This window comes from Thamnophis sirtalis, unplaced genomic scaffold, assembly GCF_051295495.1.
Source record: "Thamnophis sirtalis isolate CommonGarterSnake01/CBP01778 unplaced genomic scaffold, rThaSir2_p1.2 scaffold_5, whole genome shotgun sequence".
NCBI classification, from domain to species: domain Eukaryota; kingdom Metazoa; phylum Chordata; class Lepidosauria; order Squamata; family Natricidae; genus Thamnophis; species Thamnophis sirtalis.
Window position 1 is genome coordinate 101526324 of NW_028261385.1, and position 17892 is coordinate 101544215.

Genomic DNA, 17892 nt, shown 5'->3' on the forward strand with positions numbered 1-17892 from the left:
TCGTTTGGAAATTTCAGGAATCAAATGTAATTTTCATAGGAGTTATGCAGGATTAATGGCTGCTTTCAGCAAGGCTTGTGCTCAGAGTTTGCTAGCAGCGTTCCGTTAAGTCTCAAAAATCCAAAGGCAAATTAATGTCTTGTCTGCCCTGCATATCTGTCAAATTGGTGGGAGGAACCAATAGGAGATAATAGTTGTAGCTCATGATTGAATTGTGAGAATCTTGATGCTCTCTAAGCTGGTTGTTTTCTTGAAGATGTTTCATTACCCAACTAGGTAACGTCATCGGGGCTGAAGAGGAAGCCAGCAATATGTTGTCCGGTTTCTTAAGTCTCTGATTAGAAATTCACCCTTTCACAAAATAATCTGAGAATGCTCAGCATATGCCAGAAGGGATTGTAACCATCCTTACACTTACCAAGGAAAACTGTTGTGGTACAAGATATGGGTTAGGCTAGGAACAGTATGCTTCTTCACTCTTAGTTTTAAAAAAAAAAAGCATCGGAATGATCAAAGCCATGATGGGAGATTGGGAAAGTTCCGATTCAGCTCTGAGTTGAAGAAGCTTCTTGGATGAGAAGCAAAACATCTTCAAGGAAAAACAAAGAAAGTCCAGTTGCCTTTTGAAAAAGCACCTTTGGAAGAGTCATGACCTGGATGACTGAGAATCTCCATTGACACTTGTCCTTGATTCAACAACCAACATTAAATTAATATATGTTGTCCTCAGCTATTTGAGCAGTCGTGAATATGGATACCCTCTGCTCAATGCAATGTCTAGGCAATGATCAGAGACTGTTTTTGGTAGATCTGTTCTTATTCAGATTCTATCCTACTGCCAATTACCTCCACACGACCTGTTAGATCTCACCGGTTAGGCCTCCTCCGAGTCCCATCTGCCAGTCAATGTCGACTGGCAACTACGCGGAGGAGCGCCTTCTCGGTGGCAGCTCCGACCCTGTGGAACGATCTCCCCGTGGAAATTCGTACCCTCACCACCCTCCAGACCTTCCGCACAGCCCTCAGAACTTGGCTATCCCATCAGGCCTGGGGTTAAGACTACAACCCGCCCGAATAGTATGAATGTTGTGTTTTAATTATGTATTTGTCTTATATGTTAAAAGTTTGTCTCCCCCCCCCCTTTTTAAGTTGTAAGCCGCCCTGAGTCCCCCCAGGGAAAAGGGCGGCATATAAATAAACTTTAAATCTAAAAAATCTAAATCTATCCTGCATTATAACTTCCATTTTTCTCAGATGTATAGACATTTGTGAAAAGCATTATGGCTCATTACTTTCCTGATGTTTGTGGAATTTCATGGTTCATTTTTGAGGATTCACTGGTACAGTCATAGCTGGATAAACTAATAACACCAATTAATGATTCTGAAAAGTGGGTCAGTAAGTTTTCCAGGCCACCAGTTTTGCTTTGTATTGGACCCCTATTTTGTCTATCACTATGGAATTAATGATAAAAATAGGTCATGGCAGCCTGCAACAATATAGGATTGAATCAATGAAATATGCATAGAGTATATTCATGCATTTTTTTTGTTTCTAAATTTCCAGATTAAAGAGCTTCCCATCTGTGCAGAAAAGAAAATAGTCATTTGAGTGATATTTGATATTAAAGTTAGATTTGGAATGAATAGAATATATTTTAGACACAGATTCCCTGTAGTTACTCTTATCTTATTATAATGGACAAATATTACAGACCCAACTAATTCACTAAGCTAAAAAATGAGCTTTCAAACATTAGGATTAAAGGAGGTATGTTTACAGCAAGACTGGAATTTCAATGCATGTCAGTCTTGAGCCAACAATATACTGTATTCCTTCAGTTAAAAAACAAGTACTGTAATTGCTTTTTCAACCTTGCTTTAAAATCTAACATGCTTACAGAAATATTTATCATAGCTCTGAAATATCAGCATCAGAAAAGCTGTCACATCATTATAATTTAAAACTTTTCAAAGAGCAATAGCAAAATAAATACAGTAAAATAGCAAAAGCATATATTAATTTATTGTAACTGTTTAATACCTTCCATTTTTCAGTTGTTTGCATGACCTTTTTTAATCAAAGGATAAAAAAGCTGAAATTCACAAATGTATGAAAGCATTGTTAAATCCAAGAAGAAATAGAATTACATTATAAAGCTCATTAAAATAAAAAAGATTCCTGATCCAGTGCAAAAACTTAAGCCTTTAGGAATCAACCATGCTTGCCAGTACTTTGGAGGAAATGAGAATGTAAACAAGACTTATTTGTATTTTCCAATTGTTTGGATAAAAAGGTCTTATAGTATTTAGTTAGCTACATAGAAATAAAAGATGTGAGGTTCTAACTCATATTTTAGTTATGATCAAAAGAAACTACAAGTATCTAATCTCACTTTTTCTTTTAAAGAAATTCGTTCCAATTCAGAAGTATTGTACAATCAAAAGTAAAGTTTAATTCTCTTTTCACTGCTTCTAAAACTGGTCCATTTTCCTAATTCAGTAGTCAAGCTTGACTTCAGTGTTTGCACAGATTAGGATATCAACAAGTTTTAGGAGGAACTGGTTTTTTTGTCCCTTGGTATTCTTCCCATGATATAGAATTCTGGATTGGGATGCAGATCTATGAAGTGAGCTAAGCGATTTGACATGGCAAAAAAAGCTGAAATGGAGGCTATGTCCCAGGCATCTTCTCGGTCAAATCCGCGTGCCTCCAGCTTCTGAAAGTGCTCTTCCGTTATGTTATCTGCTCTGCAGATAGCAAGGGCAAAGTCAAGGATGGCCACTTCCCGGTCACTTAGATCAGCCAGTTGCCAATTCACAGCCACCTAAACAAAACAAAACACAAAAAAAGCCACAAGAAATTACAAACTTTCATTTGGGTTCATTTACAGTTAAATGTGAGATCTTTTAACCTACATGGCTCAGATCAGCTTGTGTCTTTAGAACAAAGATTGAGGAATATTTATGAATGCGAATTATAACACAATGCAGGATATTCACATCAGTAACCAGATGAAAGGTATTTGTTTTATTTCTGCACATATTTATTTCCTGTATTTAATCAATTTGTATGACTGCCCATCTCAACAACTAACTTTGGGTGGCGAACAATATTGTAGTTGAATTAAAAACTGATAAAACATATGAGGGTATCCTGGCATTTTTCACGCTTAAAAGAAGGTAATGTGACTAGTAGCATCTGCCAATATAATCTTTTTGATAATAATCAAGGCAGGTTGGAGGGCTGAGTTAGCTTCTGCAAAGAAATGAATGAATTTCTGCAACCTTTAGAAATGGATGAATTACTTTTTTTAAAACAATCACATTTAGATTAATATAAAGAGAATTAATCTGTAATTGTTACCCAGCCTTCTTTAAAAATCTTTAAAGATTTTTTTCCAGTTGCAATTTATTATAGGACAGGTGGTACTTAAATGTTTTGCAACCATATTCCCCAAATGGAAGTCAATGAAGAATAAACTGTTAAGAATAACACAGTTGTGAGAAACACACTTTGGAAAACTGGCTTGTGAATTTAGAAGTTACTTTCACTCATTCCTTCCAGTTTTCCTAACTTTTCCCACCTAGATTCCAAGCTGCTTCATGTACTTGATCATGCTGATGTACTATTTAAAGCAGAACAGAAATCAAACCCACACAGAAAAGAAAATAAACTTGGGTCTGACCTGATCTGCCAAAGTTGGTTTCTTGGAGTAGACACGATGTAAGGCACTATGTGCAATTACACAATAGGGACACTTGTTGACAATACTGGTAGCCACAATAATGAGTTCTTTGTCAGCCTTGCTTAGGTTTCCTATGGGAGAAAGATGAATCTTATTTATATAGCTGCCTCAGGGCTTATTCCACAAAGCAAGTGTTATGACTCTAAATTAATAGGAATGATCCCACACTTGCTTTACTGCCATAGCTTGACAATTTCAATCCATGCTTGATGTGTGATCATGTCACTGTAGGCAAGCAACTTCAAATAGAAGTTAAACTTCCTATATTTCATACTGTTATTTTCTGCTGAGAAGGCCCTGGCAAATAGCCCGTCAAATGAGACTGATGGCTTTTTATTATTCAACTTGGAAAAATAATACTATCTAAATATAAACTGAATCCTAACAGTTACTGGGCACTCATAAAAATCTTGTAGCACAGTCCATAATCTGCACAACCAATGCATACAATAAATAACTGTGGTTCTCAGATAATCAGGACTAAAACTACAATTTATCCAGTGCACCAACAATTGAATCACTACTGCAGTAAAATGCACGAATATATTCACATTTTAAGGGCTAGCTTTTAAAATAAATAGAGGTAGTCCACAACTTACAATAGTTCATTTAGTGACCGTTCAAAGTTACAATGGCACTGAATAAAGTGACTTATGACCATTTTTTACACTTATAACCTTTGCAGCCTCATGTAATCAAAATTCAGATGCTTGGCAACTGATTCATACTTATAACCATTGCTGTGTCCCAGGATCATATCATCACCTTTTGCGACCTTTTCACAAGCAAAATCAATGGGGAAGCAGTGATTCACTTAACAACTATGACAAGAATGGTCATAAAATAGGGCAAAGCTCACTTAACAAATGTCTCATTGAACAACAGAAGTTTTGGGCTCATTTTGTGGACGTAGGTCAAGGACTACCTATAAACCATTCTTTGCTGTATATTGTGAAATTCTATGAAACCTTTTATTTTCATTGAAGGCTCATCATCATCAATCTTGTTTCAAGAATTACTTGAAAACCATGTTTCATATAACAATGGTCCATAGTAACTATTAGAGATTCTTCAGGGAAATGAAAGCTAATGGATGTTATTGTAATTGGCTGATTCCTGTTCTATAGTCAAAGAAAACTTGAGCTAATTCTTAAGTTGGACCTATATTGGAATAGTAAATGCCGCTAAGTGACTTAAGAGATTCTTAGCAGGAAAAAGTTTCCATCAGTCTGTGTCGGATAGGTATTCTTACCTGTCTCTTTGTTCATGATGGCATTGTAATAGGCAAAGAATGCCCTAAATTCTGCTGGCCGATGAGACATAACCTTAAACACGTTGGGCAAAAACCCAGTCTGAGGATTAAGAAAAAAAGTAGTCAGACATCATTTATGTAAGAGGCTATCCAACATCTGTATTATTTCAATTCACAGATACTGTAGTTTCAAAGCAGAATTAGTTTGGATCATGTACAGGTAGTCCTCAACTTACGACAGCTGGGACCAGAATTTCTGTTGCTAAGCAATATGGCTGTTAAGTGAATTGTGATTTATTTTACAACCTTTTTTGCTACTGTTATTAAGCAAATCATTGCTGTTGTTATGTGAATCACATGATCATTAAACAAATCAAGCTCCCCCACTGACTTTATATGTCGGAAGCTGGTTGGGAAGGTTGCATACAGCGACCACACAACCCTGAATCACTGCAACCATCATAAGAACATGATGGCTGTGGCCTACTGCCTGAATTTTGATCATAAGACTGAAGGGAGGCTGCAGCTGTTATAAACATGAGGATAGGTCATAAATTTTTCCCAGTGCCACTGTAATTTTGAATGATTGATAAATGAATGGTTTATTCAAGGACTACCTGTGGTTGAATATTAAAGAGTGATGATAGTGGAGAATAATAATGGCTCAATGGAAAAACATATATTTTCCTAGAAAGAACTCTCTAGTTTTCAAGTCTTGTCCTTTCCAATTGAAAGGTCACTAGCAGGCAAGAATCTAGAGCACCACATTAACCACACTTAGCTACATGGAATAATAAAATTATCTGCTATCAGATTTTTTTAAAAAGTCTATCAAATATTATTTTTTCCAAACAATAGCCTTAAGATCCAATCCAAGATACATCACTTAATTCATTAATGCTTAGAATAAGATGTTTAATGAGAATTTTTATATTTCATGTCCTGCTAAAAAAAACATCCTTCAGATGCCTCTTTCACTGATATAATGGACAAAACAGTCATCAGAAGGTATCAGAGCCAAAGGGAAAAAATGTTAAGCAAGATAGGAAATATAGTACCACAATAAGGAAACTAGCATAGGCAGGATTGTTCCAGTAAGGTATCTTTACCTTTACTTCCATTTCTTCCATGAGCTCCACTATATCATATGGTAAATCTGTCTTCTTGGGTATTGGATAGCGTCCAATCTCCTTAGTAGTAGTTTCTCCTTCCGTACTTTTTGGATGATTCAGTGCTACACTTTGGGATCTTCCCCATAAGTTTCCTGATATACTGAGAGGAAGAAACTAAAATACAGAACAAAATAAAAAACTTTCATTAATATGGAATATTAAATGATTACTTGAACTTTTGATTGTCTAAAACACAGTTACAGTCCTTAAGAGCTTCAGTATCACTGCAGGTACAAGATCTAAATAGGCATTTCAAACTAGTGCAGTGAGATTGCTGCACTCCCCCACCTATCATTTTGAAGAGATGCTCTCACCAGTGATAAACCTGAGTTTACTGTAAAATATATACTTTTTTAAACGTATGTTGTATACAATAGTGTAGAGTATGATATTTTTAAAAATATACATTAGCTAAAGATGTTGAGAATCATGGAAGTCCTTATGTGTGTTTGGATCACTACTTTAGATTCAAATCTTAAATTCAGCTATTTGTGAGGCTCAATCCTCACTAGCTTTTCATGAATGTTCAAAAATGAAGGTCTGATATTGTTAGCAATTGATCCACTTTTGGGATAACCTTACCTTCTGCAATAACAGATCAGGATTAGATTCTGTTCTGTTTAGAGCATAATATTTATTTCTTTATTAAGTTTATATGCCACCCATCTTACTGTTGGAGCAACTCTAGTTAGGAATACGTGAGGAGAAAGCAAGCAGAAGGGCTACGAAACAGAAAAATGGCCAAATATCTACCAATTTTGAAACTCTTAAAAAATAGAAGTGAAGGAACTGCTGAACTCTGATTTTTTTTTCCAGAGAAGTTCGAATTCTGAATGGATAGAGATTTTTTTTGACATAAAGACCAGATGAAATTAGAAAGCAGTGATATTGTGAGATTCACTATGTAACTTTCTCACAAGGGATTTTCAAGTGTTTGTCACTTTCTCACAAGGGATTCATAATGTCCCCTGGAGTTGTGCCAAAACAACAGTAACTAACAGCTTTATACCATTTCACTGATAGTTGGGATGATGATGCTATGAAGACACTAAATAAATGAGGAAATATCTCATTTTGGATAGTTAGGTGTATATGTGTGTACTGCAGGGAGAGAGGGAAGGAAAGAAGGATGGGAGGGAGGGAGAAAGGAAGAGAGAGGGGGGGGGAAGCAGCTATATGCAATGAGCTGCTGCATCTCTTTCTTTCCTCCTCAACATTTCTGTCAGAGGCCAGTTGCTTTTGATTCTCTCTGCTTTGGTGAATTAATGGCCTCCTCCATACTCAGGAAATTTTACATTTTCTGAACGATACAAAGGAGGGGGGGGGAGCTATTGGAAAAGGCGTCCAATAAGCGAGATTGTGCTTTTCTCCAAACAGGAGAGAGAACCCTGCAATAGGCCATTTCACAAGAAAGAGTTCCAGAGTTCATTTGAATTAATCACTGGGCACACAATTACAGAAGATCTGCTAGCTGCAAGTTTCCCTTTAGCCTCCTCCCTCTGACCTACCACACTAACGGTATAAATATAAAAGGGATGATGAACCCCATCATCTCCCACGGCTCCCCGGCCGAAAGCGCCCCCTGTTGAATTAGGTCCAACAAGCGCCGCTCCAGGAAACCCCCGAGAGCCCGTTTCCTAGGCGAGGAGGGTGAAACTATTAAGGGGCTGCGGGAAAGTGGGGGGGGGGGGCACCGGGGGAGCTCTACTCACCGAAACGGAGCCGCCACTACAGCGGTGGAGCTGGAGGAAGCCGGAGAGAAGAAAACGCTTGATCATGATACCCCTGCGAAAAACAGGACCAGCAATCCGAAACGCCAGCCTTCAGTGGGTCTTGGAGCCGAGAGGAAGCACGCATGCCCGATGGCGTCTCCCCAAACCCGCCTCCTTTATGATATCATTGCGAGCACGCCTCTCAAAGCCCAGCTGTCCTGTGTTGCATCGTAGGGCCAAAGCCTGTGGTTCTCGCTCGGTATATTTTCTGATCGTAATCATTACTCTTCTGATTGTTTCTGTAATGCTGTTCGGGGCTACTTAGAGTCTAATGCGTTGCTTGAAAAGAGTAAATAAAGGGCGAACTCAAAGGTGCTTTTTCAAAAGGCAACTTGGGCTTTCGTTTTTTCCTGGAGGAAGACATTTCGCTTCTCATCCAAGGAGCTTCTTCAGTTCTGAATTCAGTCTGAATTATTTCCATTGGTAAATTAGATAAACAGAATTTGTATAAGGGTATTATTAAATATGTATAAAATGTGATTAACAGTGAAAAGCTAGGATAAATGCTTGAAAGATCATGATTGATGCTAGAAGTGCATATTGAAATATTGAATAATGAAAAAAGGAAGGATCATGCCTCTGAATATTAGAATGATAGGGGAAAGAGAAAAGGGGGGAGGAATAGAGATAGAAATAAGGGGGAAATAACAAAAAACGATGTTAAGATGACACAATGTATGGTAGAACTATGAGAAGGTTTAGAATTGAAGGATGATAGGAATTACGTGTTAGTAAAACTAAAAATGAAAATTACATGTAATTACTAGGAATAATACTGTTGTGTTTATTGGTACTGAATTGTATGACACCCAGGAACCAAACCTTTCATGCAATGAGATGTATAAAAATAAAAAACTTTATTAATAAAAAAAAAGTCTTCCGATTCTGATGTATATTTAAAGTGCCAAGCTAGAAACCAGGAGGCGGTGAATTCTACTCCCATCTTATACATGAAAACCTGCTTTGGGGAAGTTACCCTCTCTCATCATAACCCACTTCACAGGATGTTCATATACAGTTCAAAAGTGCATACTTACAAAACTGAACAGACTATGGGATATCTCAATTAAGTTTTTTTAATGAACTTACTAGAAATAAAATTATTCAGGAAGCTTGCAAACTGAAGGAAAAAGGAGGAGACAAATTTTGGTTTTATTGAAACAAACTATCTTACAGTAAAGGATTACACTTAAGGCTTTTTCAGAAGGATGAAAAAGATTTGATAGAAGTCATTTAAACTTATAATATTGCAACCAAATGGAAGAGAAACAATTTATATTATTCAGGATAGGAATAAAAGCAAACTTGAAAAAGGCTCCCTCTAGTGCAAACTCAAGGAACAAACTTGGAGATGTGGCCAAGCTGGAAATGATGATCACAAATGAAAGATTGTATATTAAAAATGTTATTGATAAGTACTTTTTAGAATGAATAAGTAAAAGATCTGGAAGAGAATTAAAATATCTGTTTGTATTAGGATTAAGTTATATGTACATGAGATACATGAGATAATTCTTTAGAAGGAGAGAAGTTAACATGGAAAACAAATTAGGATAGAATTTATTAGCATTTATTTATTAATTCATTGTGTGAGGAACAATGTGTTAAAGGAATATAATTAAAAAGAAAATTTTTAAAGAAAAATCTAGAAATTAAAGATTCATACGCAAACTATAAAAAAGCTCCCCAAAGGTATATAAACACCCACAAAATAAACAAACAAAATTTCAATACCACTTTTAAATTGAAAGCAAAATATGATTTTGAACTTTATTAGAAAATATTTTTTAAAAATAAGTGATTTATGAAATCAATATATTTATGTTCAAATAATTACTTATAATGCATATAATAGCACTTAGTATTCAAGATTTTTGAAGAACTATATAGATAGCCCTTGACTCACAACCACAAACAATTCCAAAAATTCATTGGTAAGCAAGGCTGTTGTTAAGTGGTTCATGCCTCATTTTATGACCTTTAGCCACGGTTAAGTGAATCATGTAGTTGTGAAGCAAATCTGGCTTCTCCCATTGTCAGAAGCTCCCTAGGAAGGTTGCAAATGACAAACCCAGCACCCCAGGATACTGCAACCATTGTAAAAGATACATGTTGGTTGCCAAGTACCTGAAGCCTGATCACATGAGTGTGGAAATGCTGCAATGGTCATAAGTGTGATAACTGGTCACTTTTTTCAGTACTGTTGTAACTTTGAATGGTCATTAAACAAATGGTTGTAAGTTGATGTATATATGTTTGAGAGTGGAGGTTTGTTCTCCAAGCTTGTGGCTTGGTTTCTGAATGTTTCCTTAGTAAGCTAGGTAACATCTTCAGCAGAATTTGCGGGATGTCAATGTTGGTTCTTCTGCTTATAAGGGCTTTGTGTAGTCAGTAGGTCTTGTAATGTGGAGGACATGTCAGGTGAGTGTCATCCTACACTTGAGCTACAGATATTTGCCACCATTGCATAAGATATTCAATACATAGGTTCATCATTTAAAGAAACAGAATAGGAGACTTCAACATTTTGAAAATGGGAAATCCCCTGGCTTAGATGGTTTTTAGCAAGGATTACCATAAATGTTCAAATATATTTTAATTACACTTGAAAGTAAGCAACCTTAACCCTACATCAACCAAATAGAGTACTTTAAAAGTACAGTATTGCATGTAATGGAAAGTAGTGCTGTTGATTATCCAGACTTAGCCGTAGCACTGAGGAGCAAATATTCTTGTAAATACCAGCAAACCTTATTTGGAAGATTGGACCTTGTCCTCCTGTCTATCCATGTTATAGTATTCCGGGTTGGGACGCATATCTGTGAAGAGAGCTATGCGATTTGCCATGGCAAAAAAGGCTGAAATGGAGCCTATGTCCCAAGCATCTTCTCGGTCAAATCCATGTACCTCCAGCTTTTGAAAGTGCTCTTCTGTTATATTATCTGCTCTGCAGACAGCAAGGGCAAACTCAAGCATGGCCACTTCCCGATCACTTAGATCAGCCTGTTTCCAATTCACAACCACCTATATAAAAGCAAAGTACAAACTTTGGGACGTAACATTTTTTGTTTTGCTTTCTTCAATAATCTTTCCGTCTTTCTTTTATGCTGCTATCTTTTAAAATTACAGAGCATCTGAATTTAGGCCAAGCTTCTTTTTTGTACAACTTATTTCTTCTTCTTTTTTTTGAACTTATTGTATATAAATACAAGAAATCCACCCACACCTTAGTCACTTCCTGGCTAGATTTCTGCAATGAGATCTGCATGAGACTGCTCTTGAAGTCCATTTGAAAGCTAGCAGGTCCAGACTGCAGCAAGTGGGTAATATTGGGCATAATTCTACACTTATGTAGCATAATTTGACAAGTTGCATTGGCTTCCAATAGGCTTCTGGATGCAATTCAAGTTATTGCCTATATAGCTGTACCTCAAAGGTTTCCAACTTTGGCAACTTTAAGACTTGTGGACTTCAACTCCTAGAATTCCTCAGTCAACCATATTGGCTGAGGAATTCTGGGAGTTGAAGTCCACAAGTCTTAAAGTTGCCAAGGTTGGACACCCTGCCCTACATGACACAATGCTGGATTATTAGCAGGACTGCATGATTATTTCTGCCTGTTCTACTATATTACACAAGGTAAGTATGCTCCAGGTCTTGTCTCTGGGGCAGTGTGGGAATTGGAAGAAATTATCTTCTCTGCTGGTCTATCTTTGGATAGTTAGCAGCCCCAATCCTATTTGCCTTTCCTAGAGCAATGAAGATGTGGCTTTTCTCCTGGGCACTGAGGTTTCATGTTGACTGACCCACTTTCCTGCTAGGAGAGTGAACATTATACCAACCTCAGTTGTGGCATGACTGTGATTCATTATCTTGGTTTTATTCATTTTGTTACTCTGCTTTTTATTGATGTACACTTCTAAGAGTCATACATTATGTGTTGGGTAAGCAATGCATGCATGCATACCAAAATTGTTTGCTATCCAGAGTCTTTATGGATTTGGGCAGCTTACAAACAAAGCAAGCAAGCAAACAAACCCATTTCTTTTATTCATTTCTTCTAATTTTACAGATCTTCTCATACAACTAGATCCTAATGAGGGAAAAGAAAATGCTTGCAAGAGACAAACAAGGCAGATGTAGGGACTAACCTGATCTGTTAAAGTTGGTTTCTTGGAGTACTTCCGATGTGAGGCACTATGTACAGTTACACAGTAGGGAGTGTGGTTTACAATACTCACAGCCACAGCAATGAGCTCTTTGTCAGCCATACTTAGCTTTCCTGGGGAGGAAGATAGTTGTGAAAGGTGAGTAATCTCAGGGCAGATTCACCAAAGCACAAGCTAATGTGTATGAATGTTGTCTTTTCCCTAATACCACATAGTTATACAAGATCAGCTTTTAAAAAACATGTTAATGTCTTATTATGCCAGTATGAGCAAAAATAAGGTATTTTAAAATAAATATATACTACTATCTGCCATCTTCTGGGATATATTCTTTACATCCTGAAAGAAGCCTCACTTGCCACAAAGTATACTGTACAAATACACATTACAGAGTCAAAGCCACAACAGGATTCACTCATTTCCCAGAAATCATAAGTCAATATGGACAGTCATTATCAACAGACATCTTAAGTCAGGTCTAATCAAGCAAGAACAGAACTGCATTCTCAGCATTAGGTAAATGATCAAATCTTAAACAAAAGCAGTCATTATTGGGGGTTTTTTAAAGAGGAAGAAGGCAACAATAGTTATACATAGGTTGGGCACTTATCTGACATTCTATAACCAAAATGAAATCAGAAATCAACAAACTGGTGATGCTAAAAGACAAGAACAATGGCATACATCTGAATATCATTCTAGACCTGTTCTGATGCCCCCAAATCCAATCACTATTGTTGACCATTTGGTACCCTATTCCATACATACTGGAAATTAAATTATGATATTGAAAAGTGACTACTCTCTCAGATTATAGCTATTCTTCAGGATTCTAAAATAAAATTTCATAGTGTTGTTACTCATGGAGGCGATTCATTTAAGCCAGGGAGAGACATGCCTTTCATACAGGAATGAGATGATATATGATCTCTGCTGCAGCCACTTCTACTGCCAGAGATAACCAGTTTCACATTCTAAGTTATAGCCTTTATGGTGAAAAGTGCCACAGTCTAGTGACATATATTGGGAATGTTAATTAAGTCCCCTCTTAGCTTCACGATAGTCTCAAAGAGGCCATCAGCAATCTTATTAGGGTCTAGCATTCACATAAAGAACATGGGAAACTGCATTCCGTAGTTCAGAACTAACTCCCCACTTTATGTGAAGCATCCTAGGAAGTTAATTGCTTTTGTATTAAATCCCTACTGCATCACCTTAAGATTATTTTAAAGGTTTCTGATATCAGGGTAGTTTAATAGCCTCTGTTGGCTATTCAAATCTTCTTTTGTTCAATGGTTCTTGAATCACACCTGTATTCTTAGGAACACATCTGGAATGCAGTCTAGAGCAATTGGTTTAGGAAAATATCTTCAAAGCATCCATGTTTGACTGCTACTCATACCTGTTTTCTTGTGCATGATGACATCGTGATAGGCAAAGAATACCCTAAATTCTTCTGGTCGATTAGCCATCACTTTAAATACATTGGGCAAAAACCCATTCTGAGAATCAAGGAGGGGGAAATAGTCAGACACCTTAAAATCATATTCAAAACTATTCAGGGAAACATTCAGGAGTCTAGAATTATTCTCCCCATTTACTATCAAGACATTCTAGTGGGACTAGTATTTCTTAAACCATAATGTTCTCAGATTTGTTGTTGGTTTCTCTGACAGCACTCCTCTAAAAACAGCAGGGTGAGTTTTCATTTTAAGATAGCTACCTCCCAAGCCATTGAAGGAAGATAACCAACAATTTAGCTGGTGCTAAAAATATTCCCTCTAATTGTTCTTGATTCTCAACTTGCACACATGATGATTAAGTGGGGAAAAGGTCCAAGAGAAATCAGATGTGGCTCTTGGATTCTAACACATACAACAGTGGGAATTCTTGAGAATATTTGCAAAATCTTTGAAACAATGTGCTGAGGTTCAAATATAAGGATACATCCAAGTGATCTCAATTCTCTCTAGCAAAAGGACTTGAGCTTTACACCTGAGGCTTTTTAAGCAGAAAAAAATCAAATTCTCAGTGGAAGGATGTAAAGGATTGGGTTGCAAGTAAATGGAAAGCAAATGCCAGCTAAATAATATTGGGCTATATGGACAATATATGATTGTTGATCTGTTTTAAGACAGTTTTTAATAAATTCTAGCAAATATTCTTTGCTTCAAAACAATAAGCCTGGAAAATCAAACTCAACAAGTGCTCCTTCACCTTGGGAGTTTTCTGTTACCAGATGTTGAGTTTTATATAAGGTTTCTGAAGATCCAGAACTGATGTGCTTCTTCTGGCTTGATGGGGTGACAATATTAATCTGAATAACAAATAAACAGCACCTGATCAAGACTTCATTGTCATTTCTCCTTTCTACTCTGCTATGAAAGGTACCAGCTACCTTGGAAGAACAGAAAAGTGTTTTCTTTCTGATCCTGTTTTTCATCTAATCACAGCCAATTATTGAATCCATTTTAAAACCCAGTATGTAACTTAACTGAATAAGAAACATGTATTAGATAGCATATCAAATTTTCATCTTTAATCATCATTAGGTTCATATGTAGTTAGAAACCAGCTGTCCAACAAAACAACCCCTAATGTCTCTTTAATCTGAAAATGATCAAACTCTAATCAAATGTATAGGAACAGCACTTATGTTGAAGGTTGATAAAGATACAAGCTTCTATGAACTGATTTTTTCCAACTGATTTTTTTTTTTACCCTCACTTCTGCTTCTTCCAGGTGTTCTATTATATCATGTGGAAGGTCTTTCTTATTGGGCATTGGATACCGCTCAGTTGGCTTGGTGTTGTCTCCTTTTGTGTGGTATGCATGATTCAAGGTTACACTTTGGTATTTCCCCCCAAATTTCTCAGACATGGTTTGTGGCAGAAGCTATAATACAGAAATATAGAAAACAGTATTTCATTTAATAAAGTACATATGGCATATAGTTCATCAATGTTCCCCAAATTTAGTGAAATTAGAACTGCATTATTTATTGCCCAAAACTCTTTAATAGGCCTGCATAATTAGCACTGTTGCAGGAAATGTTTATATTTACCCCCCACTACCTTGTTCAATAGGATGAATTCTCGCCAATGACAAATTTGCTTGAAGAACTGGGGAAAATAAGTTATATAACATTTGCTAACTTTGAATCACTTATAAAATAGGCAGAAAGCAGACTCAACTCACCCCACTAAAGCAGACGTAAAGTGAGTGTGAAACCTACTGGGTCAGACTAGACAGCCTCTTAGAGACCCCTTTTACTTCTATATTAAAAGCCACATAGACAGAGTTGGAACTTGCAATAGAAACAGGAAGCCTGTGCCTAAACACAAGATGTTCTCTATGACAAAAGCCTATGTTAAAAATCCTAGGTTCAATTAAAGTTCGTTAATGACACGTACTCCATAAACAAAAGGAGAAGTCAGACCCCATCTCCTTATAAGGCTTTCTCCTCAAGGTAACCACTAAGAAATGTGTTAAGTATTTCCGTGTTGCAATGCTTTTGAGAATGTATAAGAATGCGTGCTTCGATAATTAAGGTTGTTCAGAACTTGCAATGCTAGCCATGGGCTAGCTTTCTTAACCTGGCTGCCAAATAAACTTTTCTGTATCTTGAGAAGTCTAATGCCTGTCATTTTCTGCAACACCACCCGGTCAGTAAAGTCCTTTTTCCCCAGAATGATTTCATTCTCACAGACTTTAAATAGGTTTTAATGTTGGTTGTGCAATGTTTATATCAGGACTTACGAGAGTCAAGAGTTTGTTGGATTGATTATTAGAATTACTTGCCTCCAAGAAGCAGCAGCGAAGCAAAGATGAATGAATTAATGCACAGATTTAGAGAACTGCAACTACAGTTACTCCCCGCTTAATGACCATTCTAAGTTGTAACAGTGCTGAACAAATGGTAGTTATGACTTGTCCTTGAAGTTACCACCAGTGCTCCTGTGATCATGTCATCAAATTTGGGCACTTGGCAGACCAGTCATTTTTAAATTATTTATTGCTTTTAAAATGGTGACAACTGACCCTCCCCCACACAAAGATAAAAAAATACACAGGCAAAGAGAAAATAAAAAGTGCTTTTTTAAACAGTGAAAAAAATTCCTCAGGAACAAAAAAAATTTCACAGCAGGTAGTGATCTGGTAGTGAATTATTGCATAAGAGCTGTACCTGCTTTTCGGCAATGAAGCTGATATTTGTGATATTAAGCTAACAAACATTGAAGATTCCTTTTAGGTCAAATGGAAAAGAGAAATGGTAGACTATGGATCAGAATGAAAGCTGCAGTGAACATAATTCAGGCACACACACAAAATTAGTGTCCAAATCCTTCTTGTTAAAAGGTTAAATAGGTGGAGTCTCAGTTATGCAATCTCTCTTAACTAAAATTGTCCCCGTAACTTTCCCCATTCTTCACCATCCTAATGTAATGTAAAATATCCAACCCTCAGATTATATGGATACACTCTGATCATAGCCCTGAATCTGCAAACAGATACTGTATATTCAGAAGGTATCACTCATTTAAGTTGTGCAATTTTGCAAAGTGTTAAATTGTATACTTTATTTAATTGTATATTTAAATTCACACAAAAAAACTATATTTAATTTTTTTGCATTTTGGCCTCAAAAACTTTTCACATATATATTTTTATCAGTATGCAGGCACTTTTAATTATCTGCTTTGGCAATTTTAATAACTTCCTCGAGACCTTCACTCAAATTCCACTTTTCCAAAGAAAAAATGTTATAGGGAAGATGTTAGCTAGAATCACACCTACAGTACTTGCAACATGCAGTCACCTCTTGTAAAATTCAGTTTCCCAATAGACAGTTCACCCAGGTTCAATAATTGCTAGGGACAATCTGTTTCTTAACACAATTATGTTCTGAATTTTGCTCGTTATTCTGAATGGCCTCTCTTCCAGAAGGAAGACATCACGACCTCTTTCTCAAGCTGAAACCAACAGGGAAAACTCCCTGCTGCCTCTTTGCCCCCACTCTGAGTGTCTGGGGTCTTAACTCAATATTAGAAGAGAATGGTGTCTACCTGTGGCCATTTTAAATTCCCAGCCAAAAGCACCCAGCCCAAGAAAGGGCTAATCCCCACAGCTCCCATTTGTTTGCCATTCCCATCATAGACTCCTTTTCTGAATCACAGTTGGGTAATTCTCCAACTCAAAATAGGTCTTCTCCCAGGCACAATTTTGAACCCGCTGCCCTTTACAGTAAAGTTGGATCCTTTAGAATTGAGTTTCTCAACCTCAGCTGCTTTAAGATGTGTGGACTTCAACTCCCAGAGTTCCCCAATCCCCAGGGAATTCTGGGAGTTGAAGTCCACATATCTTAAAGTGGACAAGGTTGAGAAATGCTGCCTTGGTAGAAGCACCAAGTCGTAAAAAGAAATGTTTTCCTTCGTCTCGAAAGATTTCCCCCAGAGATTGCACCGCATATCGGGAAGAGAGCACAAGAGAACTGGAGCAAACAGGATATTTGGGGAAAAATTCTCGTTCGACAAGAAAAGGCAACTGCAGATGATCAAGTCCTGCACAAGTGGCTAAATGAAGGGTAACACTCACCGAAACATATCCTCGAGGCCAGAGCTGAAGGAGGCTGTTGAGAAGCAGCTTCATTATGGCGTTTCCCAAAGAAAGAGCAACAGCAGAAGTTTGGGACTTTCAGGCTTCTAGTCTCGGATCGGAAGAAACCTCGTCTATCAATCCGCCCCCTTTTCTAACCTTAGAAGGGAGGAAAAAAAATCAC

The 17892-nt window shown here is 37.0% G+C and overlaps 2 protein-coding genes across 3 annotated transcripts; both read right to left on the minus strand.

Moving 5' to 3' along the window:
- Positions 1-2003: 2003 nt before the first annotated feature.
- LOC106553738 (uncharacterized) lies at positions 2004-8535 on the minus strand. Its single transcript, XM_014072300.2, has 5 exons — positions 7885-8535; positions 6110-6286; positions 5001-5100; positions 3689-3819; positions 2004-2827 (listed from the first exon to the last, which is right to left on the minus strand). The coding sequence occupies exons 1-5, from the start codon at positions 7948-7950 to the stop codon at positions 2552-2554; spliced, it is 750 nt and encodes a 249-aa protein (XP_013927775.2). The 5' UTR covers positions 7951-8535; the 3' UTR covers positions 2004-2551.
- A 1403-nt stretch (positions 8536-9938) lies between these two features.
- Positions 9939-17866, minus strand: LOC148045504 (uncharacterized). 2 transcript variants are annotated; one of them, XM_087716318.1, is made up of 5 exons: positions 17709-17866; positions 14841-15008; positions 13516-13615; positions 12096-12226; positions 9939-10968 (listed from the first exon to the last, which is right to left on the minus strand). In XM_087716318.1, exons 1-5 carry the CDS (start codon positions 17760-17762, stop codon positions 10696-10698), a joined length of 726 nt encoding a protein of 241 aa, XP_087572444.1. In that variant the 5' UTR covers positions 17763-17866; the 3' UTR covers positions 9939-10695. The 2 variants fall into 2 exon arrangements, with proteins under 2 accessions (XP_087572444.1, XP_087572443.1); XM_087716317.1 differs by having other exon boundaries at positions 14835-15008.
- Between the last annotated feature and the right edge of the window lie 26 nt (positions 17867-17892).